General features: G+C 42.0%; 1 protein-coding gene across 2 annotated transcripts; it reads left to right on the forward strand.

Moving 5' to 3' along the window:
- The first annotated feature begins 440 nt into the window (after positions 1-440).
- On the forward strand, positions 441-23674 carry si:ch73-290k24.6 (mucin-2). 2 transcript variants are annotated; one of them, XM_060937623.1, is made up of 6 exons: positions 441-456; positions 562-758; positions 1258-1299; positions 10812-11061; positions 20539-20700; positions 21028-23674. In XM_060937623.1, exons 4-6 carry the CDS (start codon positions 10917-10919, stop codon positions 22272-22274), a joined length of 1554 nt encoding a protein of 517 aa, XP_060793606.1. In that variant the 5' UTR covers positions 441-456; positions 562-758; positions 1258-1299; positions 10812-10916; the 3' UTR covers positions 22275-23674. The 2 variants fall into 2 exon arrangements, with proteins under 2 accessions (XP_060793606.1, XP_060793607.1); XM_060937624.1 differs by lacking the exons at positions 441-456; positions 20539-20700 and having other exon boundaries at positions 463-758.
- The last annotated feature ends 879 nt before the right edge of the window (positions 23675-24553 follow it).

Genomic DNA, 24553 nt, shown 5'->3' on the forward strand with positions numbered 1-24553 from the left:
GGGAAAGTTGGAGCCTCTATATATAGATATATATTATATTATATTTTGTCCCGGGCGGCACAGTGGTGTAGTGGTTAGCGCTGTCGCCTCACAGCGAGAAGGTCCGGGTTCGAGCCCCGTGGCCGGCGAGGGCCTTTCTGTGTGGAGTTTGCATGTTGTCCGCGTGGGTTTGCTCCGGGTGCTCTGGTTTCCCCCAGAGTCCAAAGACATGCAGGTTAGGTTAACTGGTGACTCTAAATTGATCGATAATGAGATGAGATTTTTTTCCCCTCCCGAGCGCCCCCTATGGGCCAGCCGCCACTGGTATTTGGGTTGGGGTTTTTTTTCCTTCATGTTTTTCAGTCACTGTGCTGTTGCTATGAGACATGCAGGCTACTGCTTTGCGGCGCTGTGATTGGTTATCACGATGGCCCGCCTAAACCAATCAGCGTGAAGCCCGCTTACCGTCCATTTAATGTCTGTTTTACAGTTTGTCTGTCCTCTTATTATTATTATTATTATTATTATTAGAGAGGCCTTTCTGGGTTTTGTTTGTTTGTTTTGACGCTTATCGCGTTGCAGGCGCTGCCGGTTTGGCCGTGAGTCCACCGCGGGCGCCATGTTGGTGCAGACGCGGGCAGTAATGGCGCCTCGGGTCCATGGCGAGGCGCAGCTTCGGGTCCGGGAGGATGGAGACTCGAGCCGGAACTAGAGACGTCAGGCGGCGCAGCTTCGAGGCTCGGACTGGGTCGGAAGGGCACTCGTCTCCGCTCGGGCCGGTGCGTGAGCGGGTTTTCCTCCGTTTCCTCCCTGACCGGGATGAGACGCGGCTCGCGCGCTGAGCGGCCATGAGACCCATCGGCTCCACCGCGGCTCGCGCTCGGCTCGCGCTCACTCCCAGGCCTCGGATACAGCACTTGTTATTTTGCACGCGCAGTGTTTGCTGTGCAGATCTTTTGATCATTGTGCTTGTTGTTGTTGTTGTTGTTTGTTGTGCGCTTGCCTTTGATGTGCGTGTGTTGTGTGTAGATGATCAGAACAGATCACGGCTCACTGACATTTGAAACACAGACGCACCAACAGTTAATAATAATAATAATAATAATAATAATAATAATCTAAACACGTCTGTTTTATTGCGCTGCCCTTCACAGAACGTTCTACACGTGCACAAGTCCTCAATTCTCACTTCTTAACAGGTTCCTATTTTGTGCACTGGACCCTCTAACAGGTCTTGCATGATCGTTACTGAATTTCTTGTTTGTTTTTTTCATATAGATGGCTGTCCCAGAACATATAAAGAGCAGCATCCTTGACCAGGTAGGATAACTCTTTCTTCTTAAGTCCAGATAAATGTCTGCTTTATTTCTTAGACATGCATCAGCTCCGAGGAGCTCAGGTTAGTAACCGAATCATCAAGTTCAGCTCACCGGATCATCCTGCGATCGAAACTTGATCAATAATCACTGCAGATTATGTTGAGTGAGATTATTAATCACGGTATTCGGCCTACATCTAGGACTGGGTGTGATGCACTGGTTGAAGGCAGAAATGTGAATCTTTTTTCACTCCCTGTCTTTGCTGATAGGACATGTTTCCATCCAATAATCAATATCGCTCGCAAGCAATAAGCATGTATGCAAAGTATGTAGTTCTAACGTTGATGTGTACTTTTATGCATGTTAGTTTATTCCTGGGTGGCACGGTGGTGTAGTGGTTAGCGCTGTCGCCTCACAGCGAGAAGGTCCGGGTTCGAGCCCCGTGGCCGGCGAGGGCCTTTCTGTGCGGAGTTTGCATGTTCTCCGCGTGGGTTTCCTCCGGGTGCTCTGGTTTCCCCCACAGTCCAAAGACATGCAGGTTAGGTTAACTGGTGACTCTAAATTGAGCGTAGGTGTGAATGTGAGTGTGAATGGTTGTCTGTGTCTATGTGTCAGCCCTGTGATGACCTGGCGACTTGTCCAGGGTGTACCCCGCCTTTCGCCCGTAGTCAGCTGGGATAGGCTCCAGCTTGCCTGCGACCCTGTAGAACAGGATAAAGCGGCTAGAGATAATGAGAATGAGATGATGAGTTTATTCCTCAATCTGGGGGGGGAAAGTGCAGAAATGCTTAGATTTGGATTTGTCATGGCGTCATAGTTTGCACGAGGATAAAAGATTTTGAAATTCTTACGTTGCAGAACTTCAACCACAAATCAGTCAGTTAGTATAGGTAATCGTATGGGGCCGAGTAAAATAATTAAGGATTAATTTCAATTTTCAAAACTTTGAAATCACTCGTGAAATTGATCCTTAATTTTACGAGGAACCATACGATTACTTGTTTATAATATATAGGGCCAAATTCATACTTCGGAAGCCATTCAAGTTCACATCATTTGTCATTCACGTTTTCTGAACCAATCAGAGCGCAAGACTATCTTGCACGTTTGAATCAGTTTCTAAAGCGTCTTTCATCATGACACAAAAAACTGCGATAACACCTTGTCTAACTCGCAGCATTCATATGCCACTAGAGAGTCGTTTATTTGTCTTTCTGTGTCCCATTTCTTAAACACGGAAAGCCAAAAATTCATACTTTTTTTTTTTTTTTGTATTTTCATTTTCGCTTGCAGCTTTCAATTGGTTTATCATTTCTTCATCAAATATAGCGAAACGTGGCATTGCTAAGTCAGCAGAGTCAGCCATTTTGTTGACAGAATTTGCTAATTTTTGTAACCGTAACCAAGCAACAAACTAGCTAATAGCATTTCAGAAATACAGCCCCGTGTTAAGGGAAAAAAGTCCTCCTTGATTGACCAATCAGAATTGAGTAATTTGGCCCTATGTATTATAAAAATAGTAATAAAATAAATAAAATGTTTTGTGTACAGTGCCTAATATGAACAATTCATAGTAGAACTCTGTATGCGAGTATGATGTACAAATCCTTGTATATAGAAGAAGATTGTTTCTGCGATTATAACAGAGTAGTTCAATTGGTTTGTGTATCCGATGATCCTCCAGGTCCTCCTCAGGCATCTTCTTCTTCTGGTGTAAATGTCCTGGAGGACTGGATTCTCGCCCAGTAAGGCGCTGGGCAGTTAGTACTGCTGTGTAGATTTTTTACACTCGCAGCAGGTTAGGATGCAGCTCCAGGACAACGTGAGGATTCTGGAGCTCAGAGAAACTATTGTACCTTCCTTATGACAGCTGTTTACGCAAGTGAAATCCTCTGTGATATGGATACCAAGGAATTTAAAGCTGGTGACCGTCTCTACTGCAGCTCCGTTTATGGTGCTACCTGTGTCCTGTAGTCCACGGTCATGTCGATATTCAGGGAGAAACGCATTTCCGAATTTCCAGTTACCAACTCGTGGAACCAGAATGAAAAATGGATGCGAAAGAGGTCCGTGTACTTTTTCGTTCATTCATTATTCTATTTTGGAAGTCACGTGAGAAATGAAAAAGGACTCGTTTATGAATTTTTACACTTGTGTATGACTTGTGAAATGGAATCCAGAGCCATGTTTTGATGTATTTTTAGTTATTGAAAATGAGTCATTGAACAGCAGAAAAAGGGAAAAAGCAATTATGAAAAATGCCGTTCTGAATTGCGTTTTAGTTTATTTAGAACTTAGGTTTTGGGTGACCTGGAAGCCTAAGCTTGTGGGCGGGTTGGGAGCGTTATGGTTTGTTTATTCTCATCCGCATGACATGGCGAAAAATAGTTGCAATTTTGTGTGTTGACATGTCTTCTTCACGTAGATTCACCCGTTTAGGGCCTTTGAAGAGCATGTACTGCATAGCATCCATGATCCATGAACTCCCTGGAGGTCGATCTATCGTTGTCGTCATGTGTTGTAAGTGAGACATGAGTGAGCACGAGCCAGGCGCTGTAATTTACTTCCGGGTGAAATATAGGATCAGTCAAATGAAATTCAATAAAGGAATAAATGAATATTACAAAATAAGAAAACGATCAGAAATGTTGTCCACTTTTCTAATACTACTATTTGATGATGGCAATACATTTCGAAAACACAGTAGAGCCATTTCTGCTTGTATTGTTTTAAATAAAACACCAAGCTGCACCCTTTTTTAAATTTCATCTTTCATTCCAAAATAGAATAATGAATGAACAAAAAAGTACACGGACCGAAAGAGAATCATTAGCTGAACATTCTTTATTTTTATTTATTTTTTTCCTTTCATGCAAGAAATTCTAAAAAAAAAAAAAAAAAGGACAAAGAGGAAATGTTTTTTTTTTTTTTTTTATTTAACCTTATCAGCTTAAGGTTTGATCAACTTCAACCATCCGTTATTAAACTACACAGTTAATTACACTATGTACACTAGTGCTCACATTCCATAAATAATTGAACTCAAACTTGCTCATTTATTTTTGTGTGTGAAAATAAAAACAAAAATTATAGCATTATTAAGTCAGCAGACAGAAATGCTCTTAACAATTATTCACTGATATTTACTGAGCCTTAGACAGATAATTGTTTTAGTATAAATACACAAGTGGTTTTTGTATTTTATTTTTTTAAATACAATCTTTAAAAAATCAATCATTTTTTAAACGCAGCATGCTAATGTAATGACGGCACGGCACGGACTTGTCACTTATCTATGCCGGCTCGCGTAAAATACTTTTGTTTTGAAATCGATAAAATAAATCTCAATTCCACCTTACATTTGAACAGTTTTAAATAAAACTTCATAGCATCTTTAGTGCTTTTAGGAACAGCAGTTTCTTTCATAATTTTCTAATCCTTCCTCACTTACAGTGACAAAGTGACTGGCCGCCATTTTGCCGAGTCGCTCGAGGTGATTATCAAGAAATAGTCTGAATCTCTTGACCAATCAGTGCGCACTATTTTCTACAATCGCCTCCATATTTATACTAAAATATGATATTCCTGGGCTGCTCTGAGTTGTGAGTTCTCGTAATCCTAGAATTGAGGTTTTTCACCTGACGTCACAGGGTCACGTGACGCCCCGGTGTCCGCCATTTTGAAGGTCAAGCTAGCTAATGTCAACAACAGTAGCTAGTATGTTACTGTAGCAATGTTTACGTTCAGTCATTTGGATGTAGGGGTGGGTATTGGCAAAGAAGTCACGATTCAATTCGAATCACGATTCACATGCTACGATGCGATACTATCACGATGCATCACGATTCTTGAATTATTGCGATGCATTGCGATATGTTCAACATACTTCAGTGAAAATGTAAAAAAAAAAAAAAAAAGAGCATAATTACCAGTGGCTGTGTACGATCTGGATAGTGTCTCCAATTGATGCATAACTCAGAGCAACTCAGTTCATAACTGAATTTATTGAAACGACTTTGGAGGTAGTTGCCATTAAAATGAATATTACTGTTTCCATACTTAACAAGTGGACACACTAATGACAAAAATTGCATAGGATTTATAAAACTAAAAATAATAAAAGAAAACTAATAGCAGCAGTTTTCAATTTCTTTGCAGCACCTGCAGTATGGGAGGACAAGGCAATAATAAATATCAAAATATATATACTATATTACTCAGTGCATTAAATTATCATCATCATTATATTATTTGTTACATTACTTTACATTATATTTAAATGCCTTATGCATTTATAGTTTGTGGAGCATCCTCAAATTAGGAAACAATACACTCACTAAGCATATTTCTTTTAGCATGTTGTAGTACCGCAGCAGTTATGTCAGACTCGGTGAGTGTGCAGATGTCCTTCTCAGATTTACGTATTTCTGCAGACAGGAGTGCAGCGTGGATGGCAGGCTGTTGCTCTAAAAAGCGCTCAAGCATGTCGTGCGCGCTGTTCCAGCGAGATTTGTAAACAGAGTCGCAGTCGCATATGATGTCTATGCAGAATGTCTAGGTCGCAGTAGCCCGCCGCTGGAAATGCCACTGGCATGAAGGCAGCGGGCGTCAAAAACTCCACGGCGACATCTACAGGACTGGAAGTTGTATTCTACTTGTTTTTAGCTGATGTTCGCCAACCATTCATACAATTTTATTTATTCATTTTTTAAAATTAATAATCGATATTTGGCGTCAAGAATCGATGCAGTATATCGTGAAAGTTAGTATCGCGATGCATTGTCATGACGATTATTTTGCACACCCCTATTTGGATGACTGTTAAAACCTTTCAGTCTCAAGTTTTTCCTTTACTGTATTTACTAGTTTACTGTAATTATGATCCGGCAGCTATTTACACCGGATCCAGTGTAAATAGCTGCCGGAGCCGACGTCCCAGCCTGCCCGAGTGCGCTAGCTCCCAGCCTGCCCGAGTGCGCTAGCTCCCAGCCTGCCCGAGCGCGCTAGCTCCCAGCCTGCCCGAGCGCGCGTTCCGGCAAGCTCGGACGTCGGCTCCGGCAGCTATTTACACTGGATCTGGTGTAAATACCTGCCGGATCATAATTACAGTAAACTAGTAAATACAGTAAAGGAAAAACTTGAGACTGAAAGGTTTTAACAGTCATCCAAATGACTGAACGTAAACATTGCTACAGTAACATACCAGCTACTGTTGTTGACATTAGCTAGTGCTAACAGCTAGCTGCTAGTACACTGCTACAACACAGACACCGACCCTCATAATACAGTTCTTGGTCATTGCCTGGTAACAGCAAATTTATAACGGGCCATGTCTCAACAGACTAAGAAGTTATTTCACTGACATTTAATAACATTTTGTTTATCCTGAGGACCGAAAGTAAATGAAAATGTGAACAAACCTTAGCTGTAATAAGATGGCGACCACCGGCTCCAGGGACGACCCGCTGATGTAGGCATGTTACCCAGCCTGACACAAAATATTTGTAGGCATCCAAACTCTTATACGCTTTCAGATCAATACCTGTGTATGGCGATGGGTTTTTAACGACATAGGTATACAGATCATGTGGGCCGAAGTCAGGTAAAGACGAGGGCTTCGTGTACTTCCGTACGTCATTGAACAATCCTGGTGGAAGCAGGTAAACGTCGTTCTCTAAGCCTGCTAACCTCAATTTTTGCAAATACCTCTCCCTCTGCTCGCCCTGTAAATGCCCTACGTCGCTGGATAGTGAAGGTGTTTTCTGCATCTCGCTCCTTTTTCTTTTATGTTTTTCGTTTGTCGCCTTCCTCGCATTCAAACTGATTCGAACCGTCACGTCCAAAATGGCAGCATCACATGACTTGGTCACATGGGTGAAAAACCTCAATAGTGTCAGGTCAGAATTGGGCATTTTTATGTACGTCATACTTCAGCTCATTTCTTAACTTCAGGCCTGAAATAAGTCAGAGTACGGAGTGGCTGGAAGGAGCCGACAGCCAATCAGGGCAGAGAAATGGTAAATGAGCGAGAGTGTAAAAGAATTGGGTTTGTTATCTGTTGTGAAGTTCTTTAGTTAGAGAAGTCATGGTAGCTGGTAAGTGTAGGTGTTTGTGTGTTTTTTTTTTTTTTTAATATTTAAAAAGTCATATTGGCGAGAGAGAGATTATTTACTGCTCCAACAGTAATGTTGATCATGTGCACAAAAAAGTTTATATTTTTCCTCATAATGCTTTTGTAATCCTGAGGAAACAGTAGTACATTATTATATCCCTCACATGGACTGCATCCAAAACCGCGTACTACCGAGCTAAATAGTTCATAATATGCAGTTTCTGTCATCATATGTCATAATATGTCAGTTTCTGTGTGCGTTATGTATTTTGGGACACAGCCATGAATACTCTCTGAATGTATATTACTTGGCACTTGTATCCATGAGATTAGTCTGTGCAGTGCAGCAAAACTTGCGCTCCAAAACATCCTTCCAGAAGAAGCTTTTTTAATTATTATTTTTTTTTAATAGCAGACGAGGCAAAATTCCAAAATCTTACAACCAGCAACTTGAGTGAGCCTAGAACAGGACGTCATCATCAATCGAGCTTAAAATGCTGCCGCAATACTAAATAATAGGTCAGTATAGTAGGTGTTTCCAAATTGGAGCTTACCATGACGCATGGCCACTTTGTCATAAGTACAATATTGACATACGGTTTAAAATACAGTGGTGCTTGAAAGTTTGTGAACCCTTTAGAGTTTCCTATATTTCTGCATAAATGTGGCCTAAAACATCATCAGATTTTCACACAAGTCCTAAAAGTAGATAAAGAGAACCGAGTTAAACAAATGAGACAAAAATATTAAACTTGGTCATTTATTTATGGAGGAAAATGATCCAATATTACATATCTGTGAGTGGCAAAAGTATGTGAACCTCTAGGATTTGAAGGTGAAATTAGAGTCAGGTGTTTTCAATCAATGGGATGACAATCAGGTGTGAGTGGGCACCCTGTTTTATTTAAAGAACAGGGATCTATCAAAGTCTGATCTTCACAACACATGTTTGTGGAAGTGTATCATGGCACGAACAAAGGAGATTTCTGAGGACCTCAGAAAAAGCGTTGTTGATGCTCATCAGGCTGGAAAAGGTTACAAAACCATCTCTAAAGAGTTTGGACTCCACCAATCCACATTTGTACACAGATTGTGTACAAATGGAGGAAATTCAAGACCATTGTTACCCTCCCCAGGAGTGGTCGACCAACAAAGATCACTCCAAGAGCAAGGCGTGTAATAATCGGCGAGGTCACAAAGGACCCCAGGGTAACTTCTAAACAACTGAAGGCCTCTCTCACATTGGCTAATGTTAATGTTCATGAGTCCACCATCAGGAGAACACTGAACAACAATGGTGTGCATGGCAGGGTTGCCAGGAGAAAGCCACTGCTCTCCAAAAAGAACATTGCTGCTCATCTGCAGTTTGCTAAAGATCACGTGGACAAGCCAGAAGGCTTTTGGAAAAATGTTTTGTGGACGGATGAGACCAAAATAGAACTTTTAGGTTTAAAGGAGAAGCGTTATGTTTGGAGAAAGGAAAACACTGTGTTCCAGCCTAAGAACCTTATCCCATCTGTGAAACATGGTGGTGGTAGTATCATGGTTTGGGCCTGTGTTGCTGCATCTGGGCCAGGACGGCTTGCCATCATTGATGGAACAATGAATTCTGAATTATACCAGCAAATTCTAAAGGAAAATGTCAGGACATCTGTCCATGAACTGAATCTCAAGAGAAGGTGGGTCATGCAGCAAGACAACGACCCTAAGCACACAAGTCATTCTACCAAAGAATGGTTAAAGAAGAACAAAGTTAATGTTTTGGAATGGCCAAGTCAAAGTCCTGACCTTAATCCAGTCAAAATGTTGTGGAAGGACCTGAAGCGAGCAGTTCATATGAGGAAACCCACCAACATCCCAGAGTTGAAGCTGTTCTGTACGGAGGAATGGACTAAAATTCCTCCAAGCGGGTGTGCAGGACTGATCAACAGTTACCGGAAACGTTTAGTTGCAGTTATTGCTGCACAAGGGGGTCACACCTAGTCTGGTTAACACCAGACCTTATCACAAGTGAAATATGGTCTGGAATCCACCTATTGAATTTCTCGTAGGGGAGGTGTGGTTTACGATTGTCAACGGCCGTTTATTGGACATTGCGAATGTCTATCATTTGGCGTATACGTAGCCCATGGCCAATCATGGCAGTTGTACCCGGTGACATAGTTAGAGCGACAAAGAGGCGAAGAAGAGAAGGAAAGAGAAAGAGAAGGCAAAACAAAAATAGGAAAACAATGGCACCGAATGATTACTGCCGTTTGTGCAAGACAAAGCTTTATCGAAAGTTTGGTTTGTATCGCTCGCCGCCATGTTAAATGTGATCCGTAAACAGTCCCAAATAAACTACAAGCTTCTGTTTGTCGAGTAGTACGCGTCACCATCTTTCCACCCCTCCCCACTCTCTGATTGGTTCCCTAACTCAGGCGAGCCTTTAGACCATAGTTTCCATGCTGTCTTTTCAGATCGGAACGATTTGTGCAAAGCAGCATGGGATTTCCCAGGCTAGGTCACACCAGATACTGAAAGCAAAGGTTCACATACTTTTGCCACTCACAGATATGTAATATTGGATCATTTTTCTCAATAAATAAATGACCAAATGCCAATATATTTGTCTCATTTATTTAACTGGGTTCTCTTTATCTACTTTTAGGACTTGTGTGAAAATCTGATGATGTTTTAGGTCATATTTATGCAGAAATATAGAAAATTCTAAAGGGTTCACAAACTTGCAAGCACCACTGTATGAGGAGTAACATTTCATCTTGTACGTCTGAGTCTGTTTAAGGTGCGTATTGCTGTAGGGACGAAGCTGTGATTGAGTCCGTTAGTCTGAGTTTTGATTGATCTGTATCACTCTTTCGTACAGGATGGCACAGGTTCCCAAGCCTGGTGCTGGAATTTTTAGCAAGGCTATTAATTAGCTGATTAGTTGAATCATGTGGGCCAAGCATGCAGTCAGATATGAAGCTTATAGCACAAATAAAGACCAATGCATTTGCAGTAACTACCTACTAGAAATAAAACCAACAAAATGTGTTAGAAAATAGAACATAAAATGATGAGCTGAGGCTGAGGAACTGCTAGAGCCAGAGTTCACATCCAGGGCATAGTGGCAGGTAACTAGGAAGAAAGAAAGCTGAGACCACACCCATTTGAGGTTTAAAATTCGAATCTGGATATTTACAGCACTATAAACGGACACAGATAATCCCGTTCTGCTACACTCCAAATAAAAAAAATCGGCATTCCAATCAGTAATTTGTTAAAAAAGAAAAAAGCGATATTTGGCTTGGCTTTCACATGCGGACATTCAAACATGACCATGGAGACTATTTGTGAGATCACTGTGTGATTGAAGAGTCCTCTTGTCTTTTTATTTCCCTTTCTCCTTTGTCTCTCAGACGTCCTGATTGCAAGGAGGCTCTTTGGCCCCTGTTGCCACGGCAGCGGTCGTGGAGGAAGAGAAGGAGCGGCTCTTGCGGTGGCGCCACGCTCTGCTGGAGGGGATGGAGTACCACAGCACGGGAACCCTGCCGCTCCTGGGCAGCCCGCGTTACTGTCCCGGTGCCAACAGTGCCAGCGGGTACCTCTGCCAGACAGGCCACTGCTGTGGGGAGACCGGCTGCTGCACCTATTACTACGAGTTGTGGTGTGAGTGCAGTTTATATTAACACTTCACACAGATTAGATTCAGCCTGCCATCGTTCATCAATCAGCGAACTACACGCCAGTTCACGGGGCTCCCAGATGGAGCCCTATTTTTGGTGAACGTCCTCCCTCGTGAAACATGAAAATGCATTTCGAGCACGATGACTTGCGTGGATAAATACGTCAGCGAATAAATCCGTAAATATAAATGCGCAAGTTGTATTTATATGGTTCCAGCCTCCTCAAATTCTGTCACTGTTTAGTTTTTTTGAGATACAAAGCACAAATTATCCACTGACACGTTTTTGTGAAATGTTTGTTTGGGCTGTTTTAATAACAAAGCCATAATCGACCCACTCTCAATGAGTGCTTGCCTTTTGTACAGAGTGAAAAGGTCTTCATCATCGAGCTTTCATTCATTACTCATCATCAAAAGTGACAAATTGTTTGGTTAAAGGAAAAATCCACCCTGAATGACTTGCGTATGAATCTTTATCATTAACTTTAACAGCACCCAAGATGAAATTTTGTAATTGAAACTTGTTTCACTGACGTGGTTCAGTTTTCACCTTCTTAATGCTTTTCTATATTACCCACAATGCCATTCGACTACCTGCTGATAGTGGTGCCTGTGGGATTTAGCCCTCACTTTAGATAGCAATGCGGCAGCGCTTTAATCCTTTAGTCTGTCCAGCTCTCTCACACTCTGCTCAAACGGTTCGGCTTCCAAAGCTTCAACAATCTTGTAGATCGCTAACTAGCCAAGCCGAGTCTCTGCATAACTGCGTCGTATAGCCGCACTGCATTCTGGGACTTTGAGACTATTGTTTGTACCAGTAACTCCACTATTTTATTGTTGGATTTCTCATTAATATGATGTTGAACATCAAATGCTCTTTTGTTTTTAGGAGCGAACAGAGAAACCAAATCATGCTTTTGTCTAAACCGTGGAACAGGGACACTGCGCCCTCTTGCTCTCGGCGTGCGCCCTCTTACCGAAATGCCGATTGAACCCCAAGTCACACTTAGGCCATGCACTTATATGCTACTGCACAACATGCAGTCTTTCTCAAAACGATCTTTTCTCCGTGAAAACATCCCAGCAACACCACGTGACAATGTGTCTGATCATCAAATACGTTATAATTACTCCAGAAATATTCCAATCATAGTAGATACACCGTCAGACGGTGCAAAAACGATCTGAATTGGCGTTTTCCAGACCGAGGCGCCATGGTGTTTAGTTGTTTACTTGTCGCAGCTGCTCTCGCGAGATTTGGCATACAGTGGTGCTTGAAAGTTTGTGAACCCTTTAGAATTTTCTATATTTCTGCATAAATATGACCTAAAACATCATCGGATTTTCACACAAGTCCTAAAAGTAGATCAAGAGAACCCAGTTAAACAAATGAGACAAAAATATTATACTTGGTCATTTATTTATTGTGGAAAATGATCCAATATTACATATCTGTGAGTGGCAAAAGTATGTGAACCTCTAGGATTAGCAGTTAATTTGAAGGTGAAATTAGAGTCAGATGTTTTCAATCAATGGGATGACAATCAGGTGTGAGTGGGCACCCTGTTTTATTTAAAGAACAGGGATCTATCAAAGTCTGATCTTCACAACACATGTTTGTGGAAGTGTATCATGGCACGAACAAAGGAGATTTCTGAGGACCTCAGAAAAAGCATTGTTGATGCTCAACAAGCTGGAAAAGGTTACAAAACCATCTCTAAAGAGTTTGGACTCCACCAATCCACAGTCAGACAGATTGTGTACAAATGGAGGAAATTCAAGACCATTGTTACCCTCCCCAGGAGTGGTCAACCAACAAAGATCACTCCAAGAGCAAGGCGTGTAATAGTCGGCGAGGTCACAAAGGACCCCAGGGTAACTTCTAAGCAACTGAAGGCCTCTCTCACATTGGCTTATGTTAATGTTCATGAGTCCACCATCAGGAGAACACTGAACAACAATGGTGTGCATGGCAGGGTTTCAAGGAGAAAGCCACTGCTCTCCAAAAAGAACATTGCTGCTCATCTGCAGTTTGCTAAAGATCATGTGGACAAGCCAGAAGGTTATTGGAAAGATGTTTTGTGGACGGACGAGACCAAAATAGAACTTTTTGGTTTAAATGAGAAGCGTTATGTTTGGAGAAAGGAAACCACTGCATTCTAGGACTTGTGTGAAAATCTGATGATGTTTTAGATCATATTTATGCAGAAATATAGAAAATTCTAAAGGGTTCACAAACTTTCAAGCACCACTGTAGGTTACATACAAGGTCAGCTGACTTGTAGAGCGAGATTTCTCGAGACTGAATGACCTTTCACCCACCGGCACAGGAGCTTTTGACAGCAGTAGTTCGCGAGTTGTTTTTGTTGACACTTGGGCATTTAAAGAGGTCATCCCGCGGCACGAAACGGAAGAAAGCCAAAGACTGTCCGGGGCAGAAGAAGATTACTTCTTTTTCTGTCACAAAGCGGATGAAGATGTTTCCGATGGCGAGATTGTGACAATCGAGGGATCGGTCCGTGCCGCCAATTGAAGCCGTAGCTCTCATTGAAGGACGCGCCAACCGAGCACAGTGACAGTGGCGTCGCGGAATCCATGACGAACGAAGACCAGATGTCTTCCTCTGATGAAGGCACCGAGTGTTCAGTGGAAAAGCAAAATGAGAAAAAGGCTGAGTTCCAGGAAAAGTCCCCCTTTTTTTTTTTTTTTTTTAAAAAGTGTGCTTACATTTTTTGCATGGTTTCAAACTTTGTGATTTGGGCTGGATTCCAACTTTACAGTGTTTTACTTTTTTAGTTTCCTTTTAAAGAAAATAATTTTGCTCTGGAATTATTCATTCATTCATTTTCATTTTGAACAACTAACTCTACCTCCTAGTATAAGAAAACAACAGATTTCTCTGGTGAATGTTTAATACTTTGTAAGTTTGATTCACTTGAATTTGAATTATACATTTCAATTTGAATCATGAGGAATTAGTATTATGTGTAATTTGAATTATGAGATATTAGAATTTGAATTAAGCGTTGTTTGTGACAGTTTTATTTTCTTTTTCAATGTTGACAATTTATTACAATTTCCCTCTCAGATAGCCTCAGAACATCCCATTGTAGCCTCAGTTTTTCAAAGGCTTCGCACGGCGGGGGGGGGAGACACACCCTGCTTGATTGCTTTGCTCCCTCGCCATGGTGAGCGCCCTCATACTAAATTTTTCTAGAAAAATCCCTGCAAATCACTATCCCTTAGGTTTGAGACAGGAGAACGATCTACAATTGAAAACTTGAGTTGAGTGAAGTCTCTCCATCAAAGTCTTGGCCCTGGATGCTAACGTTTTGTTAACAGTTAAAGTTATTGCTGTGCTTTAGCAGTTAGAGCATATTTATTTGATATTGAGACCTTTTAAATGCGGTGGATAGATTTTTTTTTTTTCCTTTCACAATTAGCTAGGTTGTTTTGTGTACCTTCTTTTGCTTAAAACTAGACGGCTTTTCGATTTCATAAAATCGGTGGAATTTAGTTCTCTCTGAAATTTGGTCATTGTGATAAGTTTATTTCTGTAATATCTTTAAAAAAAAACAGGCCATTCTGTGGCTGGGAAGTTATTTAATTTGAGGGGATTAAAGCAAATAATGTGCATGAAATCGCTTGCTTCGCGCAGTCAAGCAGACAGAGGAAGTCCGTGTTCGCATGTGCACGCTTTACCTTCTTTTTCACTACGTTCACACTGCAAGGCTTAATGCTCAATTCCGATTTTTTTGTGAAATCCGATTTTTTTGTGAGGTCGTTCACATTAACAAATATATGCGACTTGTATGTGATCCTCAGTATGAACGAAAAGCGACCTAAAAGTGTTCCGCATGCGCATTGCAGGATACGACGACGTCACACGCAGTGAGCATGGCCAGTGTTTACGGAAGTAAAACCACCCGGTTGCGGTATGACTCATCCAATCTAGCTTGAATAGCTGCATCCCCCCAAATGGAAATCAGCTCCCTAACCTCTGCGTCCTTCCATTGAGAAGATTCAGAACCTTCACAGCCCGAAGCGTCCCTCGCATTGATGTCATGCGCAGGGGCGCAGATACGGTTTTTGAACTGGGAGGGACAAAAAACTGGGGGGGACAAAGCTGCCAGCAAACCAACCCCAACCCCGATATGCCTGTCAAACTTGTTGTTAGTAACCATAGCAACCAAGCTCGAGCTCGCAACCTGTGCAGTCTGCGCAGCTCAACCAACCGAATATCAGTCTTTGTTTTGTTTTATGTGAGTTGTTGCAACTATGTATACACTGCTGTGCACCTCAATAAACCGAATGGTAATTAGTCTTTTGATTTTTCCGTGAGGTTTGCCTTATGCAAAGAAAGACAGCATAGACGTTTTTTCCTCCCTATAAGTGGGGGGGACCGAACGAGGTGAATTTAAATATGACTCGTCCCACCCTCTATCTGCGCCCGTGATTATGCGCCATGTTGTTGTAACTTTTTTGAGAGACCCGCCGCCTACTTCAGCGCAGAATAGTGACGTTTGTGGCTTGTTGATGACGTGTAAGTTGGATGAATGCGACCTGGCGGTTCAGACTGAAGTCGCATATGAAAAGAGCGGATAGGAATCGGAATTAGGACCACATATCCAAACAGCCTGGGTCGGATTTGAAAAAATCGGATCTGTGTCGTTCATATTGTCAATAAAAGATCGGATACAGGTCACATATGGGCGAAAAGATTGGATTTGAGTCACTTCAGCCTGCAGTGTGAACGTAGCCTTTCTTTTGGGTTTTCCAGCAGCTGGCATCCACAGTGTTGCATTACTGCCATCTACAGGTTTACCTTGACGGTGCACTGACAGTTCCATCATTCTGTCACTAAACGAACAGCTGATCACACCGAAGTGCTCGCTGACCGCCGATATTTATTAGTTTGGTCCTGCGTTTCCTTTCCTTCGCAACATAACATCTTTTCTTCTCGCTTTCCATTACTGTAGTCGGTCTTTGACGTTTCATTCGTGTCCTCCATTTTTCTCTCGTGTTTCAAATTTGTATCCCACAATGCCTTGCGTGAACGGGGAAAACCCACCACATGATGCATGACGTAGTATCTTGTATTGCGTCATGGTGAAGCAGGAAAAAATAGCAGAGGATTTCGGGCCACGTGGCCCTAAAGTCATTAGTTGTTCTGTTTAAAATAATAATAAAATTGGAAGTCTGTGATTCGAATTCAGGAGCTTTTGGTCCACTAAACAAAAACAATTGGGTGTTGGGGGAAAAATTTTTATTTATTTATTTATTTTTAAATGACCTACACTTGAAAAATCTGAAAGGCAGTCTACCTTTAAATTTTAGAGTAGTGCTGCTCAGGTTAGTCACTAATAATGATGATTTTCACAGTTGCTAGCACAGTGTTGAGGCAAATACAACGTTAGCTTGATAAATAGTAAGAAAAGTAGATCATCAGTGAGCAGGGCGTGCGGTGAAACGCTATGTCTGGAGAAGTCTAAACCTTAAAGCCGTTCATTTCCAGACCTGCAAACTCTGGAAATTCAGAAGTAGAGTTTTAGAAGTATGAAAGTAAGGAATAAAACAATTGGGGCGTGTTATACGAAAAAAAAAAAATCAACAATGTGGTTGATGAAATGATTATACAGTACCAGTCAAAAGTTTGGACACACCTAATTCAGTGTCTTTTCTAATTGTCCTTCGGGGATAAATAAAGTTTTGTCTAAGTCTCTTTTCTTTATTGTTATAAAATAAGTCACTTCATGTCTTAAAGTAATAATGGATGTCGTTTCTCTTTAATTAGTTGAGCGGTTTCTTGATATAATATGGATTAATACAGTTGTGGAATAGGGCTGTTTACTCTAATTTTATTATTTACTGTTTGATCTCAAACTCATTAAGAAAGCAAGAAATTGCACTAATTAACTTTTGACGAGGGTGGCACGGTGGTGTAGTGGTTAGCGCTGTCGCCTCACAGCAAGAAGGTCCGGGTTCGAGCCCTGTGGCCGGCGAGGGCCTTTCTGTGCAGAGTTTGCATGTTCTCCCCGTGTCCGCGTGGGTTTCCTCCGGGTGCTCCGGTTTCCCCCACAGTCCAAAGACATGCAGGTTAGGTTAACTGGTGACTCTAAATTGAGCGTAGGTGTGAATGTGAGTGTGAATGGTTGTCTGTGTCTATGTGTCAGCCCTGTGATGACCTGGCGACTTGTCCAGGGTGTACCCCGCCTTTCGCCCGTAGTCAGCTGGGATAGGCTCCAGCTTGCCTGCGACCCTGTAGAACAGGATAAAGCGGCTACAGATAATGAGATTAACTTTTGACGAGGCACCTGTTAATTGAAAAGCATTCCAGGTGGCTACTTCATGAAGCTGGTTAAGATAATGCCAGTAGCGTGCAAAGCGTCATCAAGGTAAACGCTGGATACACTGAAGAATCTAAAATACGAAACTTTTTGTTTTTAACGCTTTAAGTTTACCGCATAATTCCATATTTGTTCCATGTGTTATTTCATAGTATAGTTGTCTTCAGTGTTGTTCTGCAATATAGAAAATGGTCACAATACAGAAAAATGGGTACCCTGATTAGGCTACTGATTATAAATAAAAATTTTCTGATCCCATGTCCATACAGTAAATATAGCATATATATTTACTCTGAGGCAGTAGCCATGAAAATGAAGCGTAATCCAAAAAATGAGCAATTTAAAAATCACAGAAGTAAAATATACCAAGTGTCTGTACTTTATATTATTCTACTCTTACCTCTTACAGTTTTCGAAACTGAAACCTCTGAACCAAGGCTGACATACACACACTGTCGCCATGACCCAAACTCTTATTTCCCGGAAAAGGCCTGGCGCTAGAGCTCAGCGGTCTCAATACTCTTTTCGACAACTTCCCGTAACAACTCGGAAGCGCGTCACATCTCCATCACACGTGGGACCACTGGCCGAAGAAGGCAAGGAAAAGGGGAAAGGAGTATATTTTAAAATAGGAACGGACTTTCTCTCGGTAATAAGCATAAACATGCCTGAAAGTGATTTCTTTCGTCTAGTCCATTTACTTCAAACGGTGAACCGAATTGTATACACTCACTGGTCATTTAAATAGGAACACCTGTATGCACAGTGCGCGATTGTTACATTCTTACAACACGATGGCGGAGTGGTTACAGTCTATACATACTACCGTTCAAAAGTTTGGGGTCACTTTGAAATGTCCTTATTTTTGAAAGAAAAGCACTGTTCTTTTCAATGAAGATCACTTTAAACTAATCAGAAATCCACTCTATACATTGCTAATGTGGTAAATGACTATTCTAGCTGCAAATGTCTGGTTTTTGGTGCAATATCTCCATAGGTGTATAGAGGCCCATTTCCAGCAACTCTCACTCCAGTGTTCTAATGGTACAATGTGTTTGCTCATTGCGTCAGAAGGCTAATGGATGATTAGAAAACCCTTGTACAATCATGTTAGCACAGCTGAAAACAGTTGAGCTCTTTACACTACGTTCAGACTGCAACCTGAAACGACCCATATCCGATTTGTTGTGAAATCCGATTTTTTTGTTAGGCCGTTCACATTGCCAATTATATGAGACTTGTATGCGATCTCCAATATGAACGGAAAACGACCCAAAAGTGTCCCGCATGCGCAAATTGACACGTAATAAGCACATCTACGTAATACGTAAAAAAAAAAAAAAGCGCACTCTTCATGTTTAATGATTTTTTTTGTTTGTTTGTTTAATTATCTGGTTAGTGTTAAAGTGTGAGGTCTCGTGTGTGTTTTTGTTTCTGAACTGAAATGAAAACGTGTAGCCTGGTAATGAGGGTTGACTTCTAAATGTCTCTCTAATTTCTATATAAGTGCACTACATGTTACTAGGAAGTAATGGATTTTTAAACTCTATATAGTGCACTCGAGCTTCAGTAGGCAGTCATTTGGGATACAGCCGCTGTATTACCAAACTCGTAATTCAGGCTTAATAATTTGCACATATTTATTTCGTCATATTAATAAACTTTTTCTACATTTTTATAAATATTTATTTAGATTGTTTATAGCCAGCTGAATTCTGCAGCTTCTCTCAGCGCTGGCTCAAGGTGCATAAACACCAGTGCAGTTTGCTATGGAGATGAGGCGAGACCTGGCGATGTGGTTTTTGTAGCGGCGGCGGAACTCACACAATAATCTGATTAATGTGGGCAGCAGACTAATGAGACCGAAGGTGTCAAATTGTTCTGGAAATTTCCAGTAATCTTATAATCTTGTAATACAGGATGGTTTAAGTTATAAATCAGTTATAGAAACTGTTTTATTTAATCAGGCTAACAGATCAACATCCAGGTCTCTACCAAATCCACCATTAGCTTGATCAATTCTATAAAAGTCTATTTAAATTCTGAAAACTGTACAAATGTTGTTGTTTTCCACCAAAGAGGCGGGATTAGCCAACGCAGAATAGTGACATTTGTCTCTTGTTGATGACGTGTAGGTCGCATGAATGCGACCTGTCCGGTCAGACTGCAGTCGCATGTGAAAATAACGGATATGCATCGGAATTAGGACCACATATCCAAGCGACCTGGGTCGCATGTGAAAAAATCGGATCTGTGTCGTTCAGATTGTCAATAACAAATCGGATACAGGTCGCATATGGGCAAAAAAATCGGATATGGGTCGTTTCAGGGTGCAGTCTGAATGTAGTCTTGGAGAAGCTATAAAACTGACCTTCCTTTGAGCAGATTGAGTTTTTGGAGCATCACATTTGTGGGGTCGATTAAATGCTCAAAATGGCCAGAAAAATGTCTTGACTATATTTTCTATTCATTTTACAACTTATGGTGGTAAATAAAAGTGTACCTTTTCATGGAAAACACAAAATTGTCTGGGTGACCCCAAACTTTTGAACGGTAGTGTATGAGGCAGTAGAGACAAAAAAAAAATACTATGAATGAGTAGGGGCGTACAAACTTTTGACTGGTACCGGATGTCTTTTGTTCTGTAACAACACGTTTTCTTAACCCACGTATTAAACTTGGATTATGTAGAGTCCACCATACAAGTCCCAGATATTTGTTACTATAGAAACAATAACCTATCAGAATGTATTGAATTCTATTCGAGTATAAACCTATGATTCAAATTACAGCTGACGCGATTGACGGAGCTGCCGTTATGCAATGAATCACCTTCTGAATGAATAATTGGAATTTTTCTTACAGATATGGCAGAATCCCTGTAATATCACACCGTGTAGGTACGCTACGTAATTCAGTTATGGCACTGTACGTGTAAAACAATCCACTTCTGGCATTCTGTTGGATGGAATAAAACCCCGTGTTCTAACAAATAGCAGCGCAAATTTTGTGGCAAATATAATCGCTGTTTACTCGAAATCTGCAGGATGCATTTTTTAGTTTGCGAGTGTCATCATCTGTCCGTGTATGTAATATCTGCTGTGTGTCTCACAGGGTTTTGGCTCTTATGGAGTGTATTGATCCTGTTCAGCTGCTGCTGTGCGTATCGACACCGCCAGGCTAAACAGAGAGTGCAGCAGCAGCAGAGGCAGAGAGAGATCAACCTGATGGCCTACCACGGAGCCTGCAGCTACCCGTCCTCCATGCTGGACCTCAGTACACGCGCCTCTCTTTCACTTTAGTGGGCTCTGTCTCAAACGCTAGACCTCGTGTGTAACTAATAAGTGTCCGTACTAAATACAACACGACGGTCGCTGGTCAGCATTCTGTGTATTTTTCATATATAAATTGATGTTGCTGTTGCATTTATTTCCAAAATAATCCTCATTTGCAAATAATTTTTGATATGGATTCCAAAAATGAAACGACACAAACGCTGGCATTTGGGACTCGCCCTTTTTTTGCGTCATCTCTCTGTCTGTGTCTACTTTCATTAAGTGATTCTACACATCTGCCTGTGTTGTTGTTGTTGTTTATTGGCAGGTTTCCTCGCATCACTCAAACTGCCATCCTATGAGGAAGTAGCAGCGCAGCCCAGCACCCCGCCCCCTCCCTACAGCTCGGTGGCTTACCCACGAGGCTCCGCCCATCCTGGTCCAAGTCACATGCTGTCCTCGCAGAGCTCTGACAACTACACCAGCTGCTCATGCGACTCCTGCTGCCCATCTTCGCCCTGTAGCTCCTCCCCTTCCTCCGTCCAGCTCACAGACGAGACCGACACTAGCCACACCTCCACGCCTTCTCGCAGCGAAGCGGTACCCATTAACTCAGTTTCTGGGCATGCCACAGAGCGACAGGCTGAGACTCTTTCAACTGCGCCTCTTAACGAACTCGGCCCCACTTCCTCAGCCGAAGTGATGGAGGTGGACTTGCCAGACTCCGTCTCCCTCGACTGTAATGGCAACAGGACTGTTAAAACAGTCACTAATCCAGCAGTTAGTGTGATCAGTGACGCTGAAGAAAGTGCTAACTCGAATGAAACTAATAACGTGACTCAAATTAGTAACTCAGATGATGTTAATAACCACGGCATCACTGAAAGCTCTAATGTGCCTCAGTGTAACAATAGTAATGATATTAGCAGCAAGGGTCACATGTCCAACCTCAGTCCTACCAGAGACGATGAAACCACTGACTTCGACCTCTTTCATCCACCCAGCAATATGACCCAGAATCCATCTTATCCCCCAATCGCCATCCCCTCATCCTCTCCTCCATCCTGTTCTCCTTTGTCTCCGTCCTCCCCTCCCCTCCCTCCTCCCTTATCCCCGATCTCTGACCCTCTAGGTGCCATCTCTGAGCAGCAGAGCTCTCCTGTGCAGTGGGCGGAGCCAACACATACACACCATTCGGCCCCTCACCCGCAGTCTCCGCCCAAACCTGTGGTCTTTTCACCTGATTTCCTGGAGCCTGAGCGGCGCGACTCGGCAGTGTGCGATCTTGAGGTGGATCAAACGCACTTTCAGCAGCGACGCCTAACCGGAGACTCGGGCATCGAGGTCTGCCGCTGTCAGATTGACCATGAGGAAGAGGAAGATGATGAGGATGAAGAGACGGATCATTTAGAGGACAAACCCAGCACTGTTCCAAGCAGCGGCGACCTCCACGACAGCGCCGACTGCTCCGTCCGTGCCCAGCTGTCCCCTTCTGAGCTCGGAGACGCATGCGGGTCTGGCTCAGCCACACCAGTGCGCAACGATGCAGTCGTTATAGCCATGGAAACCGTTTGATGGACAGGTGGGCTGTTGAAATCCAGAGTACAAGGGCTGTGAGTCAGCGGTGCTGAGAGAGAGCCTTCGGCTGTGCAAAGTGAATTGCCGTTTAGTCCGAGTCTAAACTAGCCGTGCTGTTGCGTTAGGACCGACATCCTAGAGTGGTGAAAAGTGAAATTCTAACTTAATAGTATAGTGTGGGAAGGTCTCTCTATCTTTCAAGCTTTCTCTCTCTCTCTCTCTCTCTCTGTTGTAGGATAAATGTCCTCGGTTATCCAGCGCCTGTTTTTGTGCTGACAGAGAGACTGATGTTAGCCACAGACTCTGCTCTAACACACACACACACACACACACACACTTGCACACACGGTAACCTTTATGTATGACCCCGTGTCCCTCTGTGAACACTTCTGTACTCAGTAGCACATGCAACATCCATCCCTCCTCCCCTCCTTTTTCTGTCTCTATCTCTCTCACCCCTCCTCCACCCCCCACACCGCGGCTTGCATCGTAGCCTCTGATGCAGAATCAGTGATGTAGTCTACTGTCACAGCATTGTACACATAGATAGACTATGAAGCTGCTTGAACCATTTGGTTTAGACGCTGCCAACAGTAAAGATGCAATAACACGCTAACACACACACCTACACACCTGTCCTGTGTACCTCTGGGTAATGTAGTTCACACCAGGTCAGGCACCCATTTTGTGCTTGATGTTCACTGGAGCTTATCAGTTTAGTGGAGGTTCTTCACTGGTTCTCGCAAAGCAACTCTCTCTCTCTCTCTCTCGCAAACACGCATCCAAAATCGCCGGACTGCATTCTTCTTGTTTTCCCAGAGTTTCAGAACACCAGCTTGGCCAAACAAATGCTGCACCTCAACCATGGAAGAAGAAAAAAGTAAAACCTCAGGACATTGTTTTTTTTTTTTCCTTAATTTTTATTAGCTTTTTTTTTTTACGTCTAAATGTAGAAACACAGAAACCGCATTGCTCATTGGCGAAACAAAAGCAGCCTAAAGAGACTCCGAACTGCTGTCCAACAAAGACAAATATCAATATGAGAACTACACAAATAAATATATATGTAGGTGCAGATTATATATATATATAAATATATATGTGCTCTCTGTGAAATGATATATTTTCTAAGCATGCCATGTCATTCGGAGTGCAGCGCTAGAAGCCGGTGTAAAAATGTAATCGGCTGAGAGATTGTGTGTCGATTCTAGTGTTACTATGGCATCAGTACCGAGTTACACTTACATTACTATGGCGTTCCCATGGTGCTGCCGTGCTGTTACTATGACAACCTTCTTTAGTCTGAGCAATAGAGTATGTTTGATGTCCCTGTGAGATTGTGAAAGGTGTGAAATTGTTATTCTAAACGACTTTACCACTAAACAAGTCAACTGAAACCTCTGTCTTGTCATTTGTGTGCGCGCGCATGCAGTACTCTTGCATCTTAAAGTAATTATCTATTGCACATACGATAGAGTAGTATATGTGATGACCACAGGCAAGAATTTTGAGACTTTATTTTTCCAGAAAGCTCATTTACTATAATACCTACATTTTTTTTTTTATTACACCAATAAATGTTTAATATTTGCCAATTTATAACATTATGTAGTTTTTCCAGCTCTCCGAAATTAAATCTGGTAAACAAATAATTTCCGCTTGCTAAGAATTTGTGGTGAGAGAGAATGAGCTCCTCTGAAAGTTTTCGAGCCTAGTTTACAAAAAAATACTTTTACAAAAATACCTTGCATGTAACTGTTTTTATCAGTGGAATTGAACGACTGAAATGAACAATTTTGCAAAATTGTTTGTGCTCATCCCAGTGGATGGAAACTACTGTAATTTGAAAAACAGTGATGTCCTTTAATTGGTTAAACTCCCAGTTTATTCATTCCAGCACTTGTTCATCTGAAAGCAAATTTATAGATTAATAATTCCCTAATGATGTCATATACACTCACTGGCCACTTTATTAGGAACACCCATCCACCTGCTCTCTGTTTTATGCAGTTCTCTAATCAGCCGATCCCCTGACAGCAGCACGATGCATCAAATCATACAGCTACAAATCAAGAGCTTCAGTTAATGTTTATTTCAAACATCAGAATGGGCAAAATTGTGATCTTTTTTGACTTTCACTGTGCCATGGGGGTTGGTTTGAGCCAGATGGACTGGTTTGAGTATTTCAGAACCTGCTGATCTCCTGGGGTTTTCACACACAACAGTCTCTAGAGTTTACACAGAATGGTGCAAAAAAACATTGAGTTGAGTGAGTG

Source organism: Neoarius graeffei, chromosome 13 (assembly GCF_027579695.1).
Source record: "Neoarius graeffei isolate fNeoGra1 chromosome 13, fNeoGra1.pri, whole genome shotgun sequence".
NCBI lineage: Eukaryota > Metazoa > Chordata > Actinopteri > Siluriformes > Ariidae > Neoarius > Neoarius graeffei.